Source organism: Canis lupus, chromosome 25 (genome assembly GCF_003254725.2).
Source record: "Canis lupus dingo isolate Sandy chromosome 25, ASM325472v2, whole genome shotgun sequence".
Taxonomy (NCBI): Eukaryota; Metazoa; Chordata; class Mammalia; order Carnivora; family Canidae; genus Canis; species Canis lupus.
Window position 1 is genome coordinate 44,814,390 of NC_064267.1, and position 24,522 is coordinate 44,838,911.

General features: G+C 50.6%; 1 protein-coding gene and 1 long non-coding RNA gene across 2 annotated transcripts in view; one reads left to right on the forward strand and one right to left on the reverse strand.

Annotated features, from left to right (window-relative positions):
• The window catches only part of INPP5D (inositol polyphosphate-5-phosphatase D), a 119,625-nt gene that overhangs the window by 85,880 nt on the left and 9,223 nt on the right, over positions 1 to 24,522 (forward strand). The window contains exons 14-24 of the mRNA XM_025463479.3: positions 1,811 to 1,907; positions 2,643 to 2,781; positions 4,051 to 4,159; positions 4,330 to 4,418; positions 8,193 to 8,274; positions 12,868 to 12,957; positions 15,183 to 15,296; positions 16,614 to 16,696; positions 19,333 to 19,420; positions 21,875 to 22,024; positions 23,878 to 23,974. Coding sequence (XP_025319264.1) covers positions 1,811 to 1,907; positions 2,643 to 2,781; positions 4,051 to 4,159; positions 4,330 to 4,418; positions 8,193 to 8,274; positions 12,868 to 12,957; positions 15,183 to 15,296; positions 16,614 to 16,696; positions 19,333 to 19,420; positions 21,875 to 22,024; positions 23,878 to 23,974 — 1,138 coding nt within the window. The remainder of the gene's footprint in view (positions 1 to 1,810; positions 1,908 to 2,642; positions 2,782 to 4,050; positions 4,160 to 4,329; positions 4,419 to 8,192; positions 8,275 to 12,867; positions 12,958 to 15,182; positions 15,297 to 16,613; positions 16,697 to 19,332; positions 19,421 to 21,874; positions 22,025 to 23,877; positions 23,975 to 24,522) is intronic.
• Positions 55 to 4,563, reverse strand: LOC118355314 (uncharacterized). Its single transcript, XR_007405857.1, has 4 exons — positions 4,476 to 4,563; positions 3,912 to 4,256; positions 1,158 to 3,751; positions 55 to 642 (listed from the first exon to the last, which is right to left on the reverse strand). It is a non-coding gene; the product is annotated as an uncharacterized LOC118355314 (long non-coding RNA).

Here is a 24,522-nt window from a genome sequence, read left to right on the forward strand (position 1 = left end):
GTTAACATGGCACAGGGCTCTGTGAATGCTGGTGGACATCATCCCTAGAAGAGCAAACACCTTTCTGAGAACCTACATGTGCACAGCCGAGAGCTAAATGCTTCATGAGGATTATCCCATTTACTATAAACGCCCCGTGGAGGCAAGGACTGTTATTGGCCCCATTCACAGACATGAGACTGGAGGCTACCATGATGTTCCTTTTTCTTTTTTCTTTTTTTTAAGGTTTTATTTATTCATTCATGAGAGACAGAGACAGAGAGAGAGAGAGGCAGAGACACAGGCAGAGGGAGACGCAGGCTCCATGCAGGGAGCCTGATGCGGGACTCGATCCCAGGTCTCCAGGATCACACCCTGGACTGAAGGCGGCGCTAAGCCGCTGAGCCACCCAGGCTGCCCCAACCATGATGTTCCTTAACCTGTCCCAAGCGCAGTGGCAGGAAACTGGAAGGCAGGGATTTAAACTCAGGTCACACTGCAGGATGGGGAGAAAGCTGGAAAGGAGAGGCCTCCTGGGCGCAGCGGAGCAGGGCCACCCATTGGGGAGGCAGGTGGATGATCCTTGAGGTCCTTCCACTTAGGCTCCATGCAGTGCTGTCCAGCCCAGACAGATTGAGAGCTGCATCGGTGGTTACGAATTTTCTAGGAGCCACATTCAGGAAAGAGGAAACCGAGAAGTCGGTTTTCATAAGATTTAATCGAACATCGTTCACTCAAAATATTACCATTTCAATAGGTATTCGATATAAAAATGATTCAATATTTCACATTCTGTTTTTCTTGCTGAGACTCACAATGCTGATGCATCTGTACACTCACAGCCGTCCTTCGGTGGGACCTGCCACTTTTCAAGCACCCGATACGTACGGCTCAAGCTAATGTGTTGACCAGAGCGGGTTCTCAGACTTCTGCATGTGTCAGAATGCCCGAGAGCAGGAGTTGGCAAATCTTGTCTCTAAAAGGCCAGCCAGGATATATTTCGGCTCTGCAGGTCATGCAGCCTCTCTTGCAACTACTCAACCGTGTGGGCGTAGCTGTGTTCCAATAAAATCTTATTTATGGACTCCTATTTGAATTTCATATCACTTTAATGTGCCACAAAACCTTATTTTGATTTTTTTCCCCCAACTATTTAAAAACATAAAAATCATTTTCACCTGGCATGGGGCCGGCGTTTGCCTACCCCTGACTCCGAGGGCTTGTTTCACCCAGATTCCTGGGCCCCGCCTCTAGAATTCCTGATTCGCAGCTCCAGGGTGGGGCCTGAGAATTTGCACTTCCAACAACTCCCAGGAGATGCTGCTGCTGTTTGGGGAACATGTTTTGAGAACCCCGAGTCTAGGATAGATTGAAAGTCAGAAGAAAAAAAGGGGTCTCAGTGAGGCATTTGGTCCCACCAGGAACCTGGTTAGCTGGGGTGGGGGAGGATGGCAGCGCGCCCAGCCCCGGGCTCCTTTGTCTAAATCTTCCCCAGACTTCTGGCTGCTTCTGATGGTGTTGTCTGCCAGGCCCGCGGGGTGACCGATGAGTCCCCAGGGGTGGGGGTGGGGGTCATCCTAGCAGGATGGCCAACCAGCAGCCTCCTCCCTCCACCCCTCTGAGGATCCCAAGGCTGCAGGCCATTCGGCTGGAACCCAGCTTTCCTCTGGTGGTGGAGGGGTGCCCCCCTCGGCCCCGGTCCTGCCACTGCCGAGTCTCCCACTCCAGACGAAGCCGTTCTGCTTTTCTCCATCTCCGCTTTATGGATCACATTGCGCCACCTGCCAAGGGTGCCCGTTGTGCTCATGTCTTCCTTCTCCTCTCCCTTTAGGGAACAAAGGAGCCGTCGGGGTGTCATTTATGTTCAATGGAACCTCCTTGGGATTTGTTAACAGCCACCTGACGTCGGGAAGTGAAAAGAAACTCAGGTAATGGAGCTCGCTTCCCGAGAGCTCTGTCACGGGGTGACCTCCCCAGGCCGACCCCACGTCCCCGAACACCGAACACCGCAGCTACTGTGCAGCCCTCGGCTTTCCCCATGGCCGTGGCGCAAGAGTGACCGGTCGTGTGGGTGGATCTCCTGGGGCGGGGGTACAGGACACGCGTTTCCTTACGTCGGCAATCTCATAGACGCCTAAATACCACTCTGCTTCCAAGGGAAAGGACCTGCGCTGGGCACCCTTAGAGATCAAAGCCCTTTGGGCCCAAGTCATGAAGTCCTCTACCTAGAATAATCACAATTCTGGTTCCCTGCAGAAAGGAAGGCTTGGGGACCCCTGCCCTGTGCTCCCATTTCTGCCTGAAAGGCCCTTTGCATTGTGGCTGTGCCTACCTGCGTGGAGGTGGTTTGCTGCAGCCGGGGCCCCCGAGTCAAGTCTCTGTCCCCCCTGAGCTCCCTCTGCCTTCCTGCCATGGTGGTGACATAGGGAACCAGTGACCCTATGCAAGATGGCTACTTTTTCTTTTTTTTTTCTAAAGATTTTATTTATTTATTCATGAGCAACACAGAGAGAGAGGCAGAGACACAGGCAGAGGGAGAAGCAGGCTCCATGCAGGGACCCCGATGTGGGACTCGATCCCAGGTCCCCAGGATCACGCCCTGGGCTGAAGGCAGCACTAAACCGCTGAGCCACCCGGGCTGCCCTACTTTTTCTTTTATATAGGCGAAACCAGAACTACATGAGCATTCTCCGATTTCTGGCCCTCGGGGACAAGAAACTGAGCCCTTTTAACATCACTCACCGCTTCACCCACCTCTTCTGGCTTGGGGACCTGAACTACCGCGTGGAGCTGCCCACCTGGGTAAGGGGCTGCCCACCCGGGGTGGGGGGCTGCGTGGCACAGGGGCTCCCTTGAGTTAGCTCGGGGAACAGGGCTGTGGAGGCTCAGACCCAGCTGGGCCAAGGCAGCAACCCGCTCCGGGACCCGCTGTGGTTCTCTTGTGCAACCCCTGCCTTCACAGTTCACCTCTGCTCACGCTCAGTTCCCACATAACTGTCCTGGCTGTGCCCAGGTCCCCAGGAAAGGCTAGTGTCCGAGGAGACTGGCATGATTTTCTGCCTAGATCGCAGGTCACTGGCCAGCTAAGGAAGATGTTGCTTGCGTTGGACGCCCAGGCATGGTCCACTGAGAGCAGGTGGCACAGACATGGCCTTGCTCACTCAGGGGGAGCCAAGTGTTCCGGGAAGGGGGTGGGGAGGCCTGGAGCAGAGCCATGTGGTCTGTGTAGAGACCTGGGTTACAGCTTGAACGTCCCTAACTGAGGGGTGTAGAACCTTCACATTATATCATGTGAGGGGAGAGTGGAGGACGGCAGAAACTAAGGGCTGAGAACCCTGGGGTGCAGAAAGGCCCAGAAGTAGCCTGGGGTCGCTTGCAGGTCACTGACCATTGGGCTTGAACCCAGACCTTCTCACTCTCCTTCCCACCTGTTTCCCCAAGTACCCTGCCCCTCCCCTTGCTGCCCCAGCCACTCTGCGGAGACTGAGGAATTGCTTAGGGCTCGTGTGTGCCACCTCACCTGCCTCCCTAGAGGCTCCCCGCAGCGGCTGGGAGAGGGCTGGGCAGGGACCCCACAAATCCTGACCCTTCACCATCAGAGGGGCTGTTGTGGCCGATCCCTCACCAGGAGGTTGGCCAAGGGCATTTGCCGGAGCAGAGGTAACAGTCTCAGGAGGGAGGACCGCTGGATTCCAGGCGGCTGGTGCTCCTGCCGATGCCCACAGAGTCAGGGAGCTGGGATTTCGGCTCCTTCCATGGCCCCAAAACAAACCTGCCCATAAAAATAATATTAGAAGTCAGAGTGAGAGAGTAAAATGTTAAAACATCCCTCTGCAAATCTGAAACTGCCAAAACCTGTGTTATCAGGTTGACATTTCACTACTTTTGCACAGTTTTCCTTGTAAAACAGTTAAGTGCCAAGAAGCTCCAACCTGGCAGCCCTGGGACCAGGCTCTGGTGTGGCCTCGGGGGTTCCAGGTCCTGGGTGGTGTGGGCAGGCAGGTGGTAACGGGCCTCATGTTGGCAAAGCGGGGATGTCTCACTGGAGGCCTGGCTGTGTCCCTGCTCCAGGAGGCAGAAACCATTGTCCAGAAAATCAAGCAGCAGCAGTATGCAGACCTCCTGTCCCACGACCAGCTGCTCATGGAGAGGAAGGAGCAGAAGGTCTTTCTACACTTTGGTAAGAACCATGGCCCTTGGCTCCTAGGCCCTCTCAAGCCATCGCTGTCTTCTCTTTTCCCGGAATATCCTCAGGAATTGGGGGGCAAGGACTGTACCTGCGGAAGAAGGAAATGGACCTGTGTAATGTGGGGAATCAAGGCAGAAACCACGGTTTTGTTTGGTTTTCAGAGGAGGAAGAAATCACGTTCGCACCCACCTACCGTTTTGAAAGACTGACTCGGGACAAGTACGCCTACACTAAGCAGAAAGCCACGGGGGTAAGTTCTCTGCGTAGCCATCACCCTGCCCCCGCCCCCGTCTCCACCCCCCTGCACCTCTCAGCTCTCTTGTGTCCATCCCCACAGAGGCAAGCAGGAAGTGAAAGAGTGTCTTCATCCACTAGGCAACAGGAAGAAAAGAAGCAAAATTAGAGATCACGTGTTGATTTGCGTCACTGAGCAAAAACCTCTTCTAAGGAGAGGCTGGGCAACCACACTGTCACATTAATTGCAAGAAACTAGATTCATGACACAGGATTTACCCTGTCCAGAGAGTCTAAGAGTCTGAAAGGATTTAAAATATTTCTTTAATTTAGTTCTCAAGTTCTTCTTTTTTTTTTATGTCCTACGATGCAATCTATTTCCTAATCTGCCAAGTGAGTCATCATTAAATAAGCTGCTTTTTTTTTTGTTTTTGGCTGCAGGATTTATCAGAGCCTTTATAGGTTTCTGAACATTATGGTTTTCCATAAGGAAATTTCTGTGCCAAATTCATTTGGTCATGGAATACCAATTATTATTTTATGAGGTCCCTTGTGTTCCAAGGAACAGTGTTTAGGGAAGGCTATAATAAAGCTTTCATTCATTCTTGTTCAACAGGTATTTACTGATGACCTGTGATGGGCTAAACATTCTTCTAGGTAGTAGGAAATCAAAGATGAGCCCAGTGTTTGCCCCCAAGGAGTTTATGGAAGGAAAGATGAGACAAACACATTTGCCAAATATACCAAAGAGCCGTCAGAGAAGGACATGACCTTTCAGGCAAGGAAAGATCAGGAGAGGCTTCTCAAAGAGGGCCCATTTGTGGTACTCTGAGGGACAGCTTGGCTGTCAGCAAGAGGATGGGACAAGGGATGAGGGAGGCTGATCCATTTCCAGTTGGAAGACTTGCTGGAACAGATAAGGAGATAGGAAGTTCTGGCATAGTCACCTCCTGGGCCCCAGCCTGGAGAAGCCAGGCCCTGAGGCTTAGAGGTGTGGCATGGCGCTGCTGGAGGCCTCCGGTTTGGAGTGGAGAACCGTTCAGAATGTTTCCTGAGGGCTCAGGGCAAGCAGAGAAGTGCAAAAGGAAAGGCCAGGCCACACCTGGGTAGATGCTAGAAGAAAGCAGGAGTTAATAGGAAGAAAACAGGCAGAGAAGGAGAGAAGATCCAGGTCTGCTGTGAAGGAATGAGGCTGAGACAAGAAACCTGCCTGGGAGGTGTCCACTGGTGGCTGTGTAGCGCTGGTCCTCTGGCACCGTCGGGGCAGGCCGTTGGGGACATGTGGGGACAGTGAGGGCATGTCCAGGTTGACTCGAGTGTCAGGAGAAATTAGCAGGGGCTGAGAGCTGAGGGGAGAGAGGTCCTAGATACTAGGTTAAGGTTTTAACCTGTTGGACGGGCATCGGGAAGCCCCTGGAAGTTCTGCTGGGGGCTGGCAGCATGGCAGAGATACACAGAGAAGGCCGGTCTAGGTCTGTGTAGAGGATGAGGAAGATGTAGAGGACCGCAGAGGCCGTGTGGTGGGTCCAGCTGAGAAACTGGGGCCCGAGTCAGACGTGGGAATAAACGATGAAAGCAGAAGCCAAGAAGAGCAGGACATGTTGGTAGACATGATGGCCATTGATAAAAACGAAAATCAGAAGGCAGAGGTGGCTTGGGGGAGAGAATAGAGCTTGTCTTCAGACTTGCTGTATAATATTGATGGAAGATAGTGGAAACATCCAAAAGGCAATTGAAGATCCTAGGTGATGCTAGAGAGAGAGAGACATCAGGGCTGGGTCATGTGTTTGGGAGTTGTGCAGGCAGACAGAGAACACAGGCACACCCATGAGGTAGGTGAAGTTGTCAGGGGAAGAGGCAAAACGAGCTGCGGGCAGATTTGGGGGCCATCCACATTCAGAGGCCAGAGGAGGATGAGCAGATACAATGGAGGAGACGGGAAATGAGTGCTCACGTAGGTGGTGGGTGGACCAACCAGGTGCTGTGCATCACAGAAGCCGGGGGTGAGAGACTGTCAGGATGAGTAGTCTCCGGTGTGGAATGTGAGTCTAGGAGAACATGCACCTGGCATGTGAATCCTGCACAAGGAGCTGGGTTTGGGGTCCAGAAGGTTTGGTGGACTTTGAAAGAGCAGTTCACGTAGTCTTGGGGGTGAAATCCAGCCAGCAGGAGGATGAGAATGGCTTTTTACCAACATGTGCAGATGAGTCTGGTGAAACTTTCCAGAAACACAGATGTCTGGGCCTCATCCCCAGAGGCACTAATGAAGGAGACCTGGGGTAGGCCCCACTTTCTGTATCTTTGTAAAGTTCTGATGGTAATTCTTGGGGGCAGCTGGTGCTGAGAACTAGAGTGGTAAGAGTAACAGTTTGGCAGCATCTATGCAACTAAATGTTCACCTACCCTATGATCCAGTAACTCCACTGTGGGGTAGCCCCAGAGAAATGAGCACATTTGTTCACCCAAAAGGGAGATACAAGAGTGTTTATTGCAGCTTTGCGCACAACGTCCAAAAACTGGGAAGAGCCCTACTTCTGTCAACAGTAGAATAGATTAATGCGGTTTATACATGCAGTGGAATACAACCACAGCAGTAGAGTAAAAGGACACTTCTGCAGGCAACAACATGGGTGAAAGAAGCCAGACCTCAGACAATATATACCGAGGGAGTCCATTCATAAGCTCAAGGTTGGGCAAAATGAATTAGTAGAGGCTTTGGTCATGATCATGTTCACCTCTACAAGGCGGTAGTATGGACACAGGAACAGGAGGGAACCTTTGGAGATGAGGGAGATTTTCTATATCTTGATCTGGGTTAAATGAGTGTGTACAAATCTAAAAATTCCTCAAGCTGTTTACATACTTACACTGTATGTAAGTTGCATCTCAAGTTTAAAAAATGAAATGGGTGGTCCAAAAGTAGAGGCAATGAAAATAGAACATTCTTGAAAGAAAATGGGTAAAAAGAGAAAAGTAATTGAAGGAGATGATAGGGGTAGGCTATTTTAGGGTGAGTACCTTTACATTTATAGGGAGGAGAGAAAGAGCTAGAACTTAAAGGGATAGAAGATGTTGCCTGTTTGCCTTCTCTATCACACCCTGTGGGCATCTTGCTCGCCAGTATAGCCTGGAGAGGGCTTGTTTTAACATATATTGTTGGAGTGATTGGATGGGCAGATGGATGTGCAAACAGGTGGATGGATATGTGGATGGATGGATGGGTGGATGGGGGATGGATGGATGGATGGATGGATGGGTGTATGGATGATGAATGGTGGGCAGGTAGGTGGGTGAATAAGTAGATGGCTGCCCGGCTGGATCAGAAGATAGGTAGACGGCTGTGTAAATGGGAGTGAGTGGCTGGAGTGTTGTTATTAAGCAAGTAGCTGGAAAAGAGAAGCAGAGACTGGGTTGAAAGTACAAGTTGTGGGGTTCATTTGAGTCAGAAAAAAAAGTATGAGAATGGAAGAACAAGAAATTCAGAAATAGTGAGGAGGATAGGTATGGGCCCATAGCCAGGTGAGTCGATCTTCCAAAGCGGAAGAAAAGGGGGTGCACGTGGCAGTGGACTCGGGATTTAAGGCAAATGAAAAGGGTTGAAGGCCACCTGTGGAGCAAATCTATAAAGACCGCACGGCACATGAATTCAAGGATTAGAGTTCACGAGTTAATCTTTTCTTTTACTGATATATATATATAATAATAATAATATATATTATTATTATATATATATAATATGTATATATTACATTAGCAGGCATTTTACAAAGCTCATGACTTTGATTCACAGATGAAGTACAACCTGCCTTCCTGGTGTGACCGAGTCCTCTGGAAATCCTACCCGCTCGTGCATGTGGTGTGTCAGTCCTACGGTGAGTGGCAGCTTGTGAGGTTCACGCGCCCGGGACTGATAGGCTCCAGTCTGTCTATCTGTAAAATGGGAGAAGTCCCAGCAGCCCTGGTCAGGTGACCTGGAGGCATTGATGCATCATCCTCTCCTGTCTGAGGCTGCAGCATGATAAGTGTCTCTGCATTGGGAAACAATGGAACTATAGAGCCCTTTTAAAAAGAAATCCAGACTTGGTTTTGTTTGTTTGTTTGGTTTTTGTTTGTTTGGTTTTTTTTTTTGTAAGATTTTATTTATTTGACAGAGAGAGCACAAGCAGGGGGAGCTGCAGGCAGAGGGAGAAGCAGGCAGGCAGACACTGAGCAAGGAGCCCGACATGGGCTAAATGTAGATGCTCAACCAACTAAGCCACCCAGGCATCCTTAAGAGTTATTTCTTTCAAAAACAGGTTTGAACCACATAAAAGTAGTATTTTCACAGGTCAAATATAGCCCGATATTGGAAATTCATATGGGTAAACATTACCCATATGATGAGTACACACACACGTATTTATGAAGATTTAAAGATAAATTGAAGATGTAAAGATAGAGATTAACTAAGCATCGGTCTCTTGATTTCGGCTCAGGTCATGATATTGGGGTCCCAAGATTGAGCCCCATGTTGGGCTTCGTGCTCAGTGCAATCTGCTTGTCTCTCTCCTTCTGCTCTTGTCTTTCTCTCTCTCAAATGAATAAATAAAGTCTTTTTTAAAAAATAAAAATAATAAATTGAATTAAGTTGCTGAAAAAGCCATAATATGCATTATTAAAATAAATAATTATGGAAAAATTTGTCAAACAACTAAATAATGATTGACCCTAGAAGTTTTAAAATCTCTTGAAGGAATTCTTAATTGCTTGAGTGCTTTTTTTTTTTTAAGATTTCATTTATTTATTCATGAGCAATACAGAGAGAGAGAGAGAACCAGAGGCACAGTCAGAGGGAGAAGCAGGCTCCATGCAGGGAGCCTGACGTGGGACTCGATCCCGGGTCTCTGAAGGTGGCGCTAAACTGCTGAGCCACCTGGGCTGCCCTTGAATGCATATTCTTAAAAGCTACTTCTTATTTTCCCATATTTTTGGAACTATTCTGTACTGTGTAGTTAAAAGTTCAGAGCAAAATTACCTTGAACACACTTTACTGACCGAGAATTGTGATATTATTTTGAAAACATTGCAAACACCCAGACAATGACACCTGAAGGAGGCCCATCCTTGTTCCCATCGTATCCCTCATGTGACCCAAGTCACAGGCCCAGAACCCCTGCTGGACTGTCCTTGACCTCAGCCCTGCCCCACCCACTCAAAGGGGGGACTTGCTGCTGCCCAGTGACCACCTTTGTGGCTCCCATCCTCTCTCTGGGGACTGACAAATCTCCATATTTAACTCAGGTCCCATCAGGGTGAACTGATATACATTCCTTTCTTTTTTTTCTTTAATGATTTTATTTATTTTATTTCAGACAGAGAGAGAACATGAGTGGGGAGGAGGGGCAGAGGGAGAAGCAGACTCCTTGCTGAGCAGGGAGCCTGATGTGGGGCTCCATCCCAGGACCCTGGGACCATGACTCTGAGCCAAAGGCAGATAGATGCTCAACTGACTGAGCCACCCAGGTGCCCCTATGCATGCCTCCTGCTTCCCAGAAGGGACCAGAACAAGTGCTCTGGGAAGGCGTGCACCCTGCACTCCCCTAGCACCTGAGCTCTGTCTCCCAGAAGTAATTTCACAAGACAAACTTTGCACCTTTAGATGTGTGGAAAGGCATCCCACCCCCGTAGCCACAGCCCAGGAATCGTCCCGCCTTCCAGACCTCAGAAGGCCCATCTTTCCTGTTAATCATCCCATTTCTCAGCGCTGCCTCTCTTCCCACATCTGCAACTCCATGAGTCCTGCCAATTCTCATCTCTAGGAAGATGCCACCGTCTGTTTCTGCAACAGAGATTCAGGGGAATGTGCTGGCTGGTAGCATTTCTGCTTTTTTTTTTTTTTAAGATTTTATTTATTTATTCATAAGAGACACAGGCAGAGGAAGAAGCAGGCTCCCTGTGAGGAGCCAGATGTGGGACTCAACCACTGAGCCCCCCAGGTGTCCCACATTTCTGCTCTTTGAACCTGAACTTGGCATTCAGAACAGCTCCATAGTGGAGGTTTTTAGGGAAACAAAGGGAGATTGCCCTGGAAGTGGCATGGCCCTGGGGCAGGGAGGACACACCTTCCCACTCTCCCCACGTATGAGGGAGGGAGCAGAGAATCAGCCCTCCCTTAAGAGGCTGCAATATCTTCCAGAAAGGACCAGGTATAGAACATGAAAGGAAAGTTGAAAATGTAGGGAATTTTACTGTTATTTCACTGAATTCTGGAGGGTGCAGCGTGGAAGGGTTTAATGAGTTGAAGGTGAGCAAGAAATTGGGAAAGAAAAAATGAATGTCTCGAGCTCAGGAAATGGGGTCAGCTGGAAGCTTGAGTCTAATGGTGGTTGATTGGCACAAATAGGATGTATCAGTTACCTAATGCTGTGTAACAAAGCACCTTGAAAATTTGCAAGCTTGATTTGCTGGGCCAAACTTGGGTCTGTTCATCTCTGCTCTGTTTGGTGTTGGCTGGGCACGCTCAGGCCAGGAGCTCCCCCACACCCTGGATTGGGGGTTGGCCGGCTGGTTGGCTGGCTGTCAGCAGGGGCAATGCTGGTAACTCAGCCTTGTTGTTAATCATCCCACAGACCAGTCCAGGCTTCTTCCGGGTCCCAGGGACCCCATATCTGCAAGTCCCAGATGTGGAAGAGCTTTTTAGGTCTCTGCTTGCCTCACTTTAGCTCATGTCCTGCTGGTCAAAAGAAGTCACATAGCTAAGCCCAGACTCAGTTGTGGGAGGAGGACAGTACAGAGTGTGGTTACAGAGAGGCCACTGAGGTCACTGTCACCTTCCCAGTTTCTAGGGCACAGGCACCGTAGTGCTAATGACGTGCATTCAATACATACACAAAATAGGGTTAAGAACATTTTGAGGGGCACCTGGGTGGCTCAGTCAGTTAAGAGTCTGCCTTTGGCTCAGGTCATGATCCCAGGTCCCAGGATCGAGCCCTGCTTCGGGCTCCCTGCTCTGCCTCTCCCTCTCCCTTGTCCCTTCCTCCGCCTTGTGCTCTCTCTCAAATAAATCAATAAAATCTTTTTTTAAAAAAAGAAAATTTTTATTTTAAAGATTGATTTATTTATTCATGAGAGACACAGAGAGAGAGAGAAGCAGAGACACAGACATAGGGAAAAGCAGACTCCCTCCAGGGAGCCCAATACGGGACTCGATCCCAGATCCTGGGATCACGACCCAAGCTGAAGGCAGCCGCCTAACTGCTGAGCCACCCAGGTGTCCAAAAATAGAATATTTTTAAAACCCTGCTTGTCTTCCCATTAACTTCTCGCTGGAACACCCCCTCTTCTGCTGCTCCCCACGCTCAGCCTGACTCCCCACCCCAGCCCAGTCTCCCGCTTCACACAGCACTGGACCCTCCCTGACCTCTACCCACATCCAAGCGTGACTTAGGCTGGCGCCCCTCCTACCTATGCCTTCCTGTCTCAGAGGAGGGGTGTCCTCCTCCTCCCCTGGCTAACCTCACCTGGGCCCCCTAGTCCAGCCCTCCAGTACCAGTGCCCCCACTTTGCTCCGTCTGACTGTTCTTCCTTCTGTCTTGTTGTTTCAATCATCTTTCCCTTGGTCTGGAGCACGTGAGCATTTTTGTCCATGTTTCTTAGCCATCTGTTTTTTGTTTGGAATTTTCTGCCTATACCCTCTGGTTAGTTGAAGGGTAGGATGTTTACCTTTTGCTGATCTGTAAGAACTTTCTGGAAGATGATGTTAATTGTCTTAATGCCTTCTTGGTCTCCTGTGCTGCTTCTTTTTGCACATTACTGGCCAGTGTGGCCTGGACTTGCATCTTGTTGCCTCCCCTGAGGAGCCCAGAAATCCTCATGGCTTCTGCTTCCACCTAACATCGCTCCAAACCTAAAGATAAATCTCCAGCCCTGAGGACCCAGCCAGACATCTTCATGTGGCTCTATTATAAGCACTTAGACCTCAGTATCTCTAGAACTGTGTTCTTTCCCTTACGTCCTCCAAACATGCCCTGCTCCCTGAGCCCCTGTTCCTTAAAAGAGGTGTATACACTTCATCACCTACTACTCTCTCCCAGTACTATGAGGCACTGTGGGATGGGGGAAGGTGCCATCTCTGTCACCAGGAGACCCTGACCTAAACCCCCCTCCCACTCTGGGCCATGAGCTCAGTAATGTGACAAAGTACTGAGACCAGATAAGTCTCCACAGTTCACACCCCATGATGTATTTAAAAACTCATGTGTCTCTAGCACAGGCACATTTTTGCCATGGAGGACAGAGTGTCACACACTTCCACTGAGACTTTCGAGCATGGTGGTGGAAGTTCATTGGAAACAACAGGTGCAAGAGCGTGAAACTTCTGGAGGCTTCCATAAATATAAGTTGATTTCTGCTGTGGGTTTGCCATCCTTGATTTGACTGGAAGGGTTTTTCCTTCCCTGCTTAGAAATGCCATCCCTCCCCTGCAGGCAGCACCAGTGACATCATGACCAGTGACCACAGCCCTGTTTTTGCCACATTTGAGGCAGGAGTCACCTCGCAGTTTGTCTCCAAGAACGGTAAGTGGCAGGCGATGTCCATCCCTCTGTCCTCCACAAAGACAGGAGGCCTTGGGCCCTCATCTTTTGGTTGTAGCAATCCATTGTCTGCAGTAGATGAGGCTCATCCTTCCAGGCAAGTCGACGCTCCATCCAAGGGGACTCCTCACATCTAAGCCGGATCGCGATTTCAGGGCAGAGCATATTCTTGCTCTCTTTGGCAAATATGTCAGCTTGTTAAGCCTCGGGTTTTTTTCAGTCTTTACATTTGAGTAAATGAATGTTTGTCCAAGGTGTGTCCAAAAACAATCCTGGGTGTGACATGGATGAACAATGATCAGTAACACACTTGTTGTAAGATGTTTTACTTTTGTCTCCTCTGTGTAAGGCAAACATCACTGGGTTTCCATTTAGTCATGTGGTATACTTGTTTAAATACATTTACTTAAGTTTAAAAAGTGAGTCTATTTAAAGAAAATATTAAGACAGTATTCACAGGGGGTGGGGTGCCTGGTAGGTGGAGATGGTAAACATTGTAAGGATGCGATGTGATGACTGGGCTTGGGAAACGCAAGAGTAAATAATACTTAGATTTGTAGCTAAGTTTTCAAATCATGTAGCTCAGCCGTGCTCACTAGGCCACCCTCGTCCCAGCCTGGGCCTGAGTGACTGGGGAGCTATGCTCACCCCCAGCTCCTGTGGTCAGCAGACAGTCCAGGCTAATTTAGGAATTAGCCTGTGGCGGGCGGGGGTGGGGGGAGGGGGCTCACTTGAGGCAGGAGGAGCCTGTATGGCTCTGTGTCCTTCATGCCTGAGGATTATAAGGGAGGCTGGGATACTGTCTTCTGGGCCACTCTTCTCCACGCTGTTGGGTCTAACATCTGCTCTAGCAGGATGACCTCCCATCTCCACACAACTCTTACTCTACCATCCTGTCTCTCTCCTAGCTCTAGAACCTTCCATCCAGCCTCCCTGGGCTCCCACCCATCTATGCTGTCTCTGAGTTCCTACAGCGTTGACGGGGTGGCTCATGCCATCACACCCTCAGTGAGGACCCTCAGCACATCCTCGGTGTCAGGCTTGCCTTCCCTCCACCGGGACTCAGCGCACAGTTGATGCTCACATATACCCATTACCTGGATTGAGTGTTGGTTGAATGTCTCCCTCAGCAGAGCCCGGCCTTGCTGTGGGGTTTAAGGAAATGAAGGAAAGCTGAGTGAAGCAAGCCAGACAAAAAAATACCATAGGTGTGTGGTATCACACCTACATGTGGGGTCTTGGAAAAAATTGCCAATTTCGTAGAAACAGAATAGAGTGGCAGTTGCCAGGGGCTGGGGGAGGGGGTAGCGGGAAATGGGGTAGGTCAAAGGGTACAAACTTTCAGTTATCAGATGAATCAGTTCTGGGGATCTAACAGTCTGTATGATGACCACAGCTAATAATAGAGTATCGTACGCTTGAGATTCGCTAGAAGCAGATCTTACGTGTTCTCACCACACGAAAGAAAGAAAGAAAGAAAGAAAGAAAGAAAGAAAGAAAGAAAGAAAGAAAGAAAGAAAGAAGCCAGTTAATTATGTGGGTGATGGATGTGTTAATTATCTTGATCTTGGTAAGCATTTCACAGTGTACGTGTGTATCAAGTCCTCACGTTGTACACTTTAAATATGCACAATTACATTTGCCAGTTATTCCTCAATAAAGCCGGGATGAGAGGGGGGAGAAAGGAAAGAAGGAAGGCTGGGTGGGCTAGAGGACGGGAATGTCTGCCCTTGCTCTCAGGTGGCCCAGAATTTACAGGGAAGGACGGAACGTGTCCTCAACCAGCCTGAGGATGCTCGCAAACGCTTCACGTCGGTGAATACCGCGGCGGGCCAGCCCCTAGGGTGGGAACGGGGGTAAATAAGGAGCGGAGGGAAGTCAACCTGTGGAAGGATGAGCAAGTAGCCCTCGTTACCTGAACTTCGAAACGAGACAGATTTGGGTATCGAGCCACTGAGCCTTTATACAAGCTCTCTCTGCCAGAACAAACGGGGACACTGAGGCACAGAAGTGAAAGGCGTTGCCAGGGCCACAGTTTCAGTGGCAAAGCTGAGAGTCGGCGGGCTCTGGGATTCAGGGGGAACCTCGCCATCACCTGGACCTCACCTTCCCTGGACACTGAGAAGGAGCCCGGTGGTGGGGGCTGATTCAAAACGCTCCATCTCTGGCCACGTCGTGGAGCCAAATCTCTTTCTCCCCTGTTCCAGGCCCCGGGACTGTCGACAGCCAAGGGCAGATCGAGTTCCTCAGGTGCTTCGCCACCCTGAAGACCAAGTCCCAGACCAAGTTCTACCTGGAGTTCCACTCGAGCTGCCTGGAGAGTAAGTGGGTGTTGAGCCACCTTCGGCCGGGCAGGCAGGACTCTTTCTCATAAGTGCCTTTTCATCGACGGCGCTCTGCCCCGCTTCTCTCTCTGGGAAGGATTCACAGGTGGACTTCAAGGGGACCGCGGGAGGAGCGGTCAGGGGCAGTGGCTGTGGGGGCGTCCCCCAGTGGCCCGTGATGCTGCCGTCCCAGCCTCAGAGACCGGAGCAGCCACTGAGGCAGAGACCTGTCAGTCCCTGTAGGTGACGGGGCCACTGGCTCCTCTCCGGGCCCCTCAGGGCAATGCATAAGCCACTCAGGGGTCCCCCGCCACAGGCTGGGGCTCGTACTCAACCAGGGGGTCCTGGGCAAAGGCCCAGGGCTCGCGGAGGCCAGCGCGGGCCTGGGCAGCGGCCGGTGGCTGCCACTCCTCCCCCCGGGCCTCCGCTCTTTGCTACAGGCCGGCCGGCTTCTCGGGTGGTCCGGAGCAATTGCCGAACAAGCCAGGGACGGACAGCCTCCTCCCAGCCAGCAGCCGTTAGCACAAACTGTGTTTAGCAAACACCCTTTCTGGGTGACATTTCTAGGCATATTGTCTAAAGCTGTTCCATGGCGAGATCTGTGTGGTTTCCAGCTCCTTCGCTGAGATGGTCTAGAGGTGGGGGTGCAGGGCAGAAACGACTCCACCCAGGGAGGCGTTCTGCGATGAGATGACGGCTCCTTCCAGAAATCCAGATGTGTCACCCCCGCTATCCCCCTTCCTTCTCCCACTTGGCCCCGGGCTCAGGCTTGGTAACAGACCCACCTTCTCCATGAAGTTTCCAGAGCCCGGGTCACCAAGCCAGGGGAAAGGCACTTCTAAAAATGATGAGGATTTTCGTGCGGCTGTTTTTAATAAACTATCGAGACATTTGCATACATTTCTATGGAAACAGCATATTAGGAAGCTCAAATTAGCATTTCAAAAGGCTGCTATCTTGAGTGGCGTGGGATGAGCTGTCATGTTTCCTAATCTCCTTGCCTGTGATGTGATGATTTCTTTGTTGCTTGGTTTGTTCCAAAAAAAAAAAAAAAAAGCTGGAAAGGAGGGGAATCTCTTTGATTTTCCTAAAAATAATTCAACCATATTGGCAAATGACCATCCCCTGCACCAAAACAGAATCCCCCACAAGCCTGACTCCTGAATGGCGCTGTGGCCCCTACATAGAGAAGATGGAGAATATTTTCATTGGTCCGGGTGGGGTGACCCTGGGAGTCTTTTTTTTTTTTTTTTTTTTTTTTTCTGTCTGGCTCTTGTTCTGTTTTCTGAAAACCAGCCTCTTGTCCTCTGACAGGTTTCGTCAAGAGTCAGGAAGGAGAAAACGAAGAAGGAAGCGAAGGGGAGTTGGTGGTGAAGTTTGGCGAGACCCTTCCGAAGGTAAATTAGGAATAGGACGTACCAGGGACAACTTGGCATTTGCCAGCCCCAGTGGCTCCAATGTTCCTAAATGGATTTCGGTTCCTATAATGGATCATGGAAGAGATCCAGAGATGGGCTTGTCTGACCACGTGACTTTACAAAGAAGGAGACTGAGGCAGGTCTCAGAGAGGTTGGCTCACAGTCCCACAGCTGCAGTGACAGCCCCAGGCCCCAGGCCCCAGGCCCTGATCCCTCTGCACTGCCCTTTCACCTGCTCGGGCCCAGCTCAGAGGATCAAATGAAGGGGCAGAGGGGGGAATCCTGTGGCTCTCACTTGAACACTGGATCTGAGAATATGACGTGTCCATAACCTCACGAGAGCAGAGGGTGAAATTGAAAACACATAGGCAGACCTTAGTGAGAACACGTTTGTCTTTCTCATAGAGTAAAAAAAAAAAAAAAATGGTTTTCTACCTGGGACCCAGAACAGCTTTTGTGATAGTGAACTGATGGTGGGCACATCGGATTGTTCATGCTGAAAGCACAACGCAGTAGGACCTATGTCTGTCACGTAAGGAGAGAAGGGCACGCAGCGGCAAGTCCAGGGCCAGGCAGATCTGTCACACACGGCGGGGGTCCCCGGGGCTCTCTTGGGAGGGAGGTTCCCTCAGAGGGGACCCCCAAGGTGAACTTTAAAAGATGGCCTTAAACAGGTAGAAGAACCCCTCCTCTCCTCAGGCTGGGGTGGGACATAGGCAGGCTGGGGGGGCCATGCTACCCACACCGGCACCTACCGTTGATTGGAACCCACTCTTGGGCCACACACAAGAAAGCCACATCACCTCTAGAGCAGAGGTGGGTACCCACATCACAGCGTCTCCTAATTTGGGAACACTTCTGGCTGGGGTGCTCCACAAGGCCAGTGTAGCTGTCAGAAGTCCCCAACCTGGGGCTCTTTTCAGATACCTGAATCCTGGTGGCTTTGGGCTCCGAGGTGACATCCCGCCTCACCAGCCCACCCTACCCTTCTGTTCCTTCTCTCCCGCTGCCCACACAGCAACCAAACAGCTTGTTTCCTCCTCAGGTCAAGTTGGGAAACATGCCAGCATCCTAGTGCACATAGCACATGTACTCTAGTCTGGTCCAGGAGACCCTAGGGTTCCCCTGACCCACGTCCTCACTGCTGCCAAGCCCTGCTATTCCCTCCTGCCACTGTCCCTCCTCTCTGCCCCCCGCTAACCTCCAGGGGTCTCCATCCCACCTGCCTTCTTGCTGAGGCATCCTGAAGCCTGATGGATCTTCCTAGAATACCCATCTGATCCTGGCATCCCCCTCTTTATCTGGTCGACACCATGGTAACCCTGGTGTTCCCATGAAACAAGCCCAAGCTCCCCAGCGTGGCTCCCAGGCCCCCTCCTCACTCTCCCGCTGCATGTGCTGCCCCCACCCCCAGTACCTGAGGGACCTTCACTCCTGCTCCCAATCTTCCATGCAACTCTGTCACCTGATGGCACCCTCTCTGTACCCTCTATAGTCCCACCAAGGCACCCTGACATAGGCTCCCATCCCTCTACCCTTACTCCCACCATGGTGATCGTGTCCCTCACAGACATTTTCTGTTCAGATCACCACCCCACTCCCACTGCTGCCCGAGAAGGCAGGGTGTTCCTGCATCTGCAGCGCCCTGCCCGGGTCTAACTTTGAGTCAGTCATCACTACAAGTCAGTGAACTGAGTATTTGGTGCTGCTCTGGACCCCAAGAGCACCCTTGAGCACCTGCTGTGATTTCCAGTCATTTGTTCTGGAACTTTTGTTGTTGTTGTTCTAGAACTTTCTGAATGGAGATAGGGTCGGTCAACATGGCACCAGAGGCTTGCACAAGGGGTCTTTCAGCATCTGGATGGGCAGGAAGGGGGCACCCTGGAGCAGCATATGGTGTCTTTCTTAGGCCCCCTCTGGGTTGGTGTCAGTGTGAGGAACAGCCTTAGGAGCTACTGCACACACAAAGCTCCTCCCTGCACTTGCACGGATGCAGCCCTACAGTGGTGAGGTTCAGGGTCTCCCAACGTGCAAAGCCTGACACAAACGTGCCCTGAGCCAGACCAGCAGGGCTGCTGGAGGCCAGCAGCAGGAAGAGGGGGACAGGGCTGCTAGCAGGATCTGAGCCGCCCTCCAACAGCCTGCAGGACACTCCAGGGGGCTCCTCCGCAGGTAGATCCTGTCCAGATGGAGGGCAGGCCTTGTGTGCCACCTGCAATGCCACCTGCTGGGAGAGGCCTGGCATGGCGAGTGAGGTGCATTTTGACCTGGTTCTTGGTCCCGTTAGACTTTTCTATCACCTTCTCCCACCCCCATGATACTGGGATCTGCAAGGGAGGGGTAGGGAGGTAGGCAATGGGGAGCACACTTGGGGTCAAGCTCTCTCCTGGGGGCTGGGATGCAGTGTGACGGGGGGATACAGGGAAAGAAGTTAGCTCTGCGTGCCAGGTAGGGTGTATGTGTGGCTCCCTCCTACTGACAGGAAAAGCAGATGTTCAGATTTGGTTACTAAGAACACCTACAGTCCTGTTTTCTCAGGGGTGCCCCACGTCTAGGCTGACAAGCCACCTCACCTGCCCCAGCGGGCAGCTCTGACCCCGTGCCCTTCTCTGCAGCTGAAGCCCATCATCTCTGACCCCGAGTACCTGCTGGACCAGCACATCCTGATCAGCATCAAGTCTTCCGACAGTGACGAATCCTATGGTAAGGGTCCCAGGACAGGTGCCATGTGTGCTGTGCCTGTTCTTAGCGGGTGGCCTATGATGTAAGGCAGGCGATGGCATCGCCATCGTGGGAAGTCCACCCTCCTGCTCTCGTGCCACTCCTTTCTCGCTCTCAGGGCTGCCAGGGGGATAGATGCTGGTAAATCATCCATCCCGCCCTGGTGGGCTTCTGGGAGGAAGAGCCAGCAGCCACACCACCTCATTTATTGAGTCTTTCTCGTGTCAGATTCTATGTCAGGTGCTTTGCAAGAATTATTTGATCCTGACAAGATCTTATAAAGCACATACTATTCTCCCAATCAGCAGGTGAGTAAACTGAGGATCAGAGAGGATAAGGGACTTGTCCAAGTCACCGGGAGTAACTAGCTGAGCCCTAATTTGAACCCAGGTCTGCCTGGCATTGCTCGGGGCTCATACTGGGCAGTCAGACACTAACTGTCCTACTAGAGAGAACGTCATTTTCTGTGACACTGCCTTCAGCCAGTCAGTGGCTTCAGCCCAGTGTCGGGTTCATCCTAGAACTTGATACGTACAATGTGGCTAGAACACCGGGGTGAGAGGGGCTGGAGGCAGGAGCCAGATCGAGCAGCTCCTTGTGTGAGACAGGCAAGAATGTGAATCTGCATCCGGGGAGGGTGTTTGTTTTCAGTGGAAAGATTCTGAATGTGCTTGATGCTGATCCAGGGAAGCCAGGTCAGGGAGAGAGGCCGTGGACACAAGAGGTGGCCGTGTATGTCGGTTGCCCACTGTTTAGGCTCCGCCAAAAGCCCTGGGATATAGGTACAACTGCTACACTCTTCGCAGAGATGAGGAAATGAGGTGACTTGTCTAAGGTCACATGGCAGCGGAGTGACCAGCTACTATGTGACCTTGGACCAGAACCCAGGCCACCCAGCTCCAGAATAGAACACGGTCTTCTATGAGCCTGAGCCCGGGCACAGGATTATACTGGCCCTGGGAGTGGCGGGGAGATCCTGTCCCTCGTGATGGGGCAAAGAGATGGGATGCATGTGGAGTCACAATGTTTAAAGCTTTGATGGTAGGACACAGACACATAGGAAGGATGGTTCCATTTTCTTGTTCAAATACTGTCTTCCTCCTCTGTTTCTTTGTCTTGGTATCCATACAAACAGCCTATCATCATAATAATAGGGAAAAAAAGCCAACCCACAGTCTCATTCCCAGCTACTGTAACCATTTTTATTTTGGTTTCATGCTTCCTTTCTAATACATAGGCAGAAAAAATAATAATAATACATAGGCAGACATAGATTTCTATATTTATAATCGTCACAGGGATACCATTTTCTTTTTTCTTTTTTTTTTATTTTTTTATTTATTTTTTTTGGGGGGGATACCATTTTCTATTCTGCTTTCTTCACCTGGTGAGAGACATGTTAGGTGATACAAATTTTCCAGGATCCTCCTCCTACACCACCTTCATGATTGCTGCCTTTGATGGCTTCCTCATAGTCCATGGATTGGCCTCCAGTTACTTATATTAGTGTTACCGTCATGCTGAGACGGGTCTCTTTGTGAACACTTTTTATTTTCCTTCAGCTACGTTTTTACTCCTTGAGATCATCTGTTTAGGATAAGTTCCCATGTGTGCTGGGTCACAGGGTAGAAGTAGGTTGGTGACTCTCTTTTGACACTTGTTATCAAGCTGGTTGCTGTAAAGGCTCTGTCCTACCATGTTGACCTTGTCACGTCCAAGTGAACAGGTTTCCCCAGATGCTTGGCTGGCACTGGGTGTTCTTTTACTTCCTTCCATTTTGTGCTAATTCCCTGTGAGAGAGTCCCTGAGTGCTGCCTTAATTTGCATTTTTGATGGCTCTGAAGGCTGAACTACTTTCCATTTATTGAAATCAACCAGTTAAACTTCTTTTTTGTGTGAAATATCTGCTTGGGTTACATGCCCAGTTATCTGCCGGGATTTGATTCCGAGGGGTTCCTCGTGGGGTTTAGATAAAATACCCCCTTTGTGAAGCTGTCAATCTCTCACGTTTTCCTTTCTTCCTCTGTGCAGAAGTTTTAAGCTTTCACATCCTCTTAGCTGTCGGTGTGTTTTGTCATTTCTTACATTGCTTCGAACCCTGGGAAGTTGTCATTCCCGCCCGCAATCAGATTAGTAGTTAAGTCTGCTTTTCTGCTGGATTTTCTATGATTTAATTTCTTTCTTTTTTTCTTTTCTTTTCTTTTCTTTCTTTCTTTCTTTTTTTTTTTACATCAACTAATCCAATGTAGTTCATTTCACTGTACGGTTTGAAATGTTTCCCCCGAGTTGTTCCAAAAGGTTTATTCAATGATCCCTGCCTTGGACCTTGTTTCCAAGGATAGTCTCCGGGTGGGGGAGCTAAACCTCACAGGAGCAGCGTCTCTCCTGTGAAATGGCAGGCTCTTGACGTGACCGTTGTTCCCCTCACCTCCGCAGGCGAGGGCTGTATTGCTCTACGGTTAGAGGCCACAGAAACCCAGCTCCCCATCTATACGCCCCTCACCCACCACGGAGAGATGACAGGCCACTTCCGGGGGGAGATTAAACTGCAGACTTCCCAAGGCAAGATGAGGGAGAAACTCTACGGTAAGTGGGCACGACCACCCCCACCCCCGGCTCCCTCCTCAGTGCTGCTGGGTAAGGAACAGGGATGAGGTTTCTCTCAGCCCGGCCATGGAATATTCTCCATGCTGTGGCCTCAGAACAGAAATCTTCCATGGGAAGGGAGATGAGAGACAATCTGACCCAATTCTGGGTTGATTCAGGAACTTCCCTATGGAACCACAAGACATCCACGGTTACACATCACCATTCCCTGACCCCAGTCACCTTCCATCTGTTAGGATGTGAAGCTTGTGAATTTTCCAGGTACTCTGCTCTTGTCTTGTATTAGGCCCTTAGGCCTTGTCACTCCCTGTTAGCACTTCCACCAAAGGGACCAAGACACAAGAAACCTGCCTCATCCTGAACAGCTCTTTCCAAAGGATAGGCGAAGGCACTGAAGCCATGGCTGCAGTAGAGATTTAGAATTTCCAGAACTTCCTGTGTGATCCCAGTTCTACCTCGTGGCCACATGGTGTGCAGCTCACACATACATACATACATACGTATCCACACCCTGCCCTCATGGTACCTTCTGGACTGCTTCCACACACCGTATACACCAACAGGCCGCCCATCCTCATTCTTAGCACATGTCTTTGGCTTTTCACTACCTAGCCCCAGCCACCATCCAAAAGAGCAGCATCTTGTGGTCTTCTCTTCCCTGGCACAGTGCCCCAGCATCTCTCCCAACCTGACCTCAGATCTTTGTATCCTGCAAAATAACACTTGCTTGCTTCTGCTAGCCATTGGGAGGACACGTTTGTCGTGGTTCTCAGAAATGACATCAGGGCAGCCACGCTTGGGGACCAATGCTTATTAGAGGTGTTTCCTAACCCCGAGTGAAACCTCAGCCTTGGGGAGTCATCTCCAATCTGTCCCCAAAGCAGACCCTGCTGATTCCCAGTAGGCAGTTGCAGACACCTTATCTCTTAGATCAGGACTGTCACTACTCCTCTGGGGAATATTGAAACACGGCCAGGAGACTCTGCAAGTCTGGAACGTGAAGAAGTATTTAGACTCCCATCTTTAATTTTCTCAGAATCCTGCCCTAATTGTAAAACTTGGAAGTGAACATGTAGTCTTTCCTACATGTAGTCCAGGTTTTGCAGACCCTGGACCCAGAAGAGGCTGAGTGGAGTGCAGAGAATCCAAGGGCTGGGAGGGAATGAAAGCTCTGGCCCAGGAGAGGCGCTGTCCCGCTGCCCATTCTGGGAAGGTGGGTGTGCCTGTGTGAGGCCTGGGAGACGGGTCCATGTCGGAAAGCAGTTCAAGGGGCCCCAAGGAGCTCAGCTGATTGAGCATCTGACTCTTGATTTCGATTCAGGTCATAATCTCAGGGTCATGAGATCGAAATGAACATGTAGTCTTCAGTCCTGTTAATCACATTAAAACCTTTCTGCTCCAGGGGTGCCTGGGTGGCTCAGTCGGTTAAGCATCCATCTGACTCTTGGTTTCAGGTCAGGTCATGATCTCATGGTTGTCATGAGATCAAGCCCCATGTCAGGCTCCATGCTCTGTGAGGAATCTGCTCAAGATTCTTTCCCCTCCCTTTAAATTAGGTTGACTTTGTTGTCAAATGCTCTTGTGGAGCCTCGTTATACTGGTTTTATTCGGATCTGCCAAGAAATACTTGCCTGTCCCTTGTGACACCAACAAGTTGGAAATGTCACATGAAATAATCACTCTGGATCACACATGCCAACTGTCCTCCCTCTGGAGCCATGGCAGGCACAAGAAGTCAATCACTGAACTCGTGTGAGGCCTCAGAATCTACGCCATCCTGACCCACACTGGACACCGGGCCTCACATGCTCCTTCCTGCTCTTTCCTTGCAGACTTTGTGAAGACTGAGCGAGATGAGTCCAGCGGGACCAAGTCCCTGAAGAGCCTCACCAGCCACGACCCCATGAAGCAGTGGGAACCTGCCAACAGGTAGAGCAGGGGGGTTGCCAGGGCTTCCCCACAAACTAGCATGGTTTTGCAGACCCTGGACCCAGAAGAGGCTGAGTGAAGTGCAGAGAATCCAAGGGCTGGGAGGGAATGAAAGCTCTGGCCCAGGAGAGGCACTGTCCCGCTGCCCATTCCAGGGAGGTGGGTATGCCTGTGTGAGGCCTGGGAGACGCGTCCATGTCGAAAAGCAGTTCAAGGGGCCCCAAGGAGCTCAGTTGATTGAGCGCCCAACTCTTGATTTTGGCTCAGGTCATAACCTCAAGGTCATGAGATGGAGCTCCTTGTCAGGCTCTGTGCTGGGCATGGAGTCTACTTGAGATTCTCTTTTTCCGCTCGTTCCCTGCTCTCTCTCTCTCTCTCTCCCTTTTAAAAAAAAAAAGAAAAGAAAAGAAAGCAGTTCAGTTCACTGACATTGGCTGCTCACTTGGTATGTGTCAGATTCTAGAGAAACCAAAGCAAAGTAGGTGCAGCCCCTGACGTAGGAACTCTCAGCCCAGGGGGAAGGCGCTGCAGAGAATGGCTCCTGTGTC